Consider the following 3005-nt stretch of genomic DNA (forward strand, 5'->3'; position numbering starts at 1 on the left):
TAATGGTTTCACGTCGGCTCGGCTCGTGAGTACTTTTAGCCGATGACTCGGCTCCTGAAGAAGCGGCGCTCCGAAGCCCGCCAAATTGGAGTTACGACACTCGGCCCATGAGCGAAAGCCCACAAAGCTTAGGTCACGAAGATTAGGTCAGAAGAGGAGGGGACGTCAGCTATAAAAGAAGACGAGAGAACAACGAGGAAAGGATCCGAAATCACACACACTCACCTGACGGCTAGAATTAAGGTTTTCATCTTGTATTCTCGCCGTTGTATTTTTCCGACCGATAGCTTCCGAGCTCTGGTTTCTCTTTCTCACCGCTTATTTCCTCTTTTGTACACCGACTAAACTTTTTCTCATCTGAATAAAAACGTCTTCGACTAAACCCACAATCGAAATCTGTCTACTTTACCATTGAACCGTTTTCCCATCAAACAATTACCACCTCAGTCTCTAAATCCAATGATATGCTGGAGTGAGTCTGTCTTTCGAGCAACAACTGTCATGTGCTTTTGTTATTGGATGCATTTATGCACGTACCGTGATAACCGTGCACCGCGCCGCAGGAAATCATTTCACTATATTCGTTTTCCTTTTGCTTCAATCGATACCGAAAGACCTTCACCAACCGGTGGATTGCTACGCGCCGATCAGATCCGATGTCGCTGCTAAACCAACTCTTCAACCGTGGAGTCTTTGGCGCTAAATGGTTCCTCCTCCTTCTTCAAAATTCCCTTAATCGATCCGATCAGTTTCTCTTTTCTTCAGTTAATTTATGTTATTGGCAGCAAAACATCCTTAAACTTCGCGATTGCTCGGATGAAATTACTACAAAACAAGAGAGACATGCATCTCAAACACATGAAGAAGGAGATCGCTCAGTTCTTACAAGCTGGGCAAGAACCCATCGCTCGAATCCGGGTCTTTCCTTTTTTTTTCTTTCTTGTCAACATTCACATCGTGTAGTGTTGTTTTTTTTCTTACAATCATCATATGTTTCGTGTCTGAGATTAGGTGGAGCATGTGATCAGAGAAATGAATCTATGGGCAGCTTATGAGATCTTGGAGCTGTTCTGCGAGTTTGTGCTTGCTCGTGTTCCAATTCTTGAAAGTCAAAAGTGAGTCTTTGGAGTTTTAATCTGTGATTTGAGTTTTACAAAGTGATTCTTATTGGGTTTTGGGATTGTTATGGAACAGGGAATGTCCGAGAGAGTTGAGAGAAGCTATTGCTAGCATTATCTTTGCTGCTCCAAGGTGCTCTGAAGTGCCTGATCTTCTTCAGCTTAAGAATCTTTTTGGTACTAAATATGGAAAAGAGTTTATCATGGTTTCTTCTGAGCTCCGTCCTGATTCTGGTGTCAATCGTACAGTTAATAATAATAATACTAGCTTCTTTCTATTTACATGTTTTGAAATGCGTTCTTGAATGAGAAGTGATGCGTAACTAGTTGGATTTTTTTTTTTTTTTTGGTTTTTTGAGCAGATCATTGAAAAGCTTTCTCCTGCAAGTCCCTCTGGAGAGGTAAGGCTCAAGGTTTTGAAGGAAATTGCCAAGGAGTACAGTTTGAATTGGGATTCTTCTGCCACGGAAGCTGAGTTCATGAAGAGCCATGAAGACTTACTGGTAGCTCTTTCTGAACACTTGTTTTCAGTTTTGAAATAATTCTAGTTGGTAACATGCATCATGCTTATTGAGGGGGAGAAAAACTGATTTCCCCAATATAGAAATAACACGACACTGAATTGGAAACTTTTAAAATCTACATTTGTTGTCCATCTATCATTGCTTTGTCTTGTAGACATTAGATACTAGTCAATAAGCAAAAGGAACAATAAATATATGTCTGCGAAACAATAGAATCATAATCTTTTCCACGTCTAGGGGTTATTGTGAATGTTGAGTTTGGTTCAAATGAATTCTCTTTATGAACTTGATGGTTTGGTTGAAATGACATTTGTAGGGTGGAACTAAGCAAATAGATCGTCAACATATTGTCTCTGAATCTAGACCGTCCCAACAGGGTAACACTCAATCTTTGGTCTCTAGGGAAGCTGAGGTTCTGTCTGCAGAGGCCACACAGAGACTCCAGAAGCTTCAAGCCCAAAACCCAGTGAGCAAAAACGTGTCATCATTACCTAAGCTGCATGTAGCATCTCAAGCGCCTCCTGATACAAGACGAGATCACAGTGATGTAATGGAGAGAGCTCTGGCTGCTATAACCAGCGCTGATCGTGCAACTGCAGCAGCTCGTGCTGCAGTCCAACTAGTGAATGTCTCTTATGGGGCTGCACCTACTGTAGCAGCAGAAGGGAAGCCTTCAAACTTAATGTAGCTGCCACGTCATGATTTCTGGAAAAAGAATAACGATGTTACCTGAGGTTTGGAAATGAGTACATGCTAAAGAGCAACGGTAAAAATATGCTATGAAATTGTGTGGCCTTGAGAAATGATTACAAAAGTTTAACTGTGGTGGTCCTAATCAAGATCGGTGCTTATAAGTTATTTCAAGAAAATGGTTACTCAGTTATACCACTTAAAAGAAAAATTGTCAAAAAAAGAACAAAAAAAATAAGGTTGTTGTTTTTTGGTATAAAACTATTTTGTACATTTTTTTTTACTCTTTATATTTCTGAAAACCCTTGTCCTAAAATGCGAATCGTACGATTACGCAGCGGATATACGTGAATCGGTTGGGAATCATAGCGATTTCATCTTGTTCGGTGAAGAAATTGGATTCAACAAAAAAAAAACTTTTTTTGAAGTTTTGAATATTTTAAATCAATAGAGAAGAACATATTTATGAATCTGATGCAAAAACATGAAGAAAATACATAGAATTCGAGGTTTTTGACATGTATAATGGCTGGTGGCGAGCAAAAAGATGTACTGAAAGCCCTAAGAATCATAAGGAAGATGATGATATAATTACAATTATGCCACTCGTATAAAAACAATTAAAAGACCAAAAACATGTTGTTTTAACTTGAACTTGGGATGTTTCAATCTA

General features: G+C 39.4%; 1 protein-coding gene across 2 annotated transcripts; it reads left to right on the forward strand.

Moving 5' to 3' along the window:
- Positions 1 to 545: 545 nt before the first annotated feature.
- LOC108856344 (uncharacterized) lies at positions 546 to 2618 on the forward strand. Of its 2 annotated transcripts, none has more exons than XM_018630118.2 (6): positions 546 to 706; positions 786 to 918; positions 1012 to 1115; positions 1195 to 1366; positions 1481 to 1621; positions 1959 to 2618. In XM_018630118.2, exons 1-6 carry the CDS (start codon positions 657 to 659, stop codon positions 2328 to 2330), a joined length of 972 nt encoding a protein of 323 aa, XP_018485620.1. In that variant the 5' UTR covers positions 546 to 656; the 3' UTR covers positions 2331 to 2618. The 2 variants fall into 2 exon arrangements, with proteins under 2 accessions (XP_018485620.1, XP_018485621.1); XM_018630119.2 differs by having other exon boundaries at positions 576 to 706; positions 838 to 918.
- Positions 2619 to 3005: the final 387 nt, after the last annotated feature.

This window comes from Raphanus sativus, unplaced genomic scaffold (genome assembly GCF_000801105.2).
Source record: "Raphanus sativus cultivar WK10039 unplaced genomic scaffold, ASM80110v3 Scaffold1107, whole genome shotgun sequence".
Taxonomy (NCBI): domain Eukaryota; kingdom Viridiplantae; phylum Streptophyta; class Magnoliopsida; order Brassicales; family Brassicaceae; genus Raphanus; species Raphanus sativus.

Bases quoted from the DNA above. Each gene is read 5' to 3' on its own strand.
- LOC108856344 (XM_018630118.2), top strand. From the start codon at position 657: ATGTCGCTGCTAAACCAACTCTTCAACCGTGGAGTCTTTGGCGCTAAA. The intron at 919-1,011 runs GTCTTTCCTTTT...GTCTGAGATTAG, and splicing joins AACCCATCGCTCGAATCCGG to GTGGAGCATGTGATCAGAGA. The intron at 1,367-1,480 runs GTTAATAATAAT...TTTTTTGAGCAG, and splicing joins ATTCTGGTGTCAATCGTACA to ATCATTGAAAAGCTTTCTCC.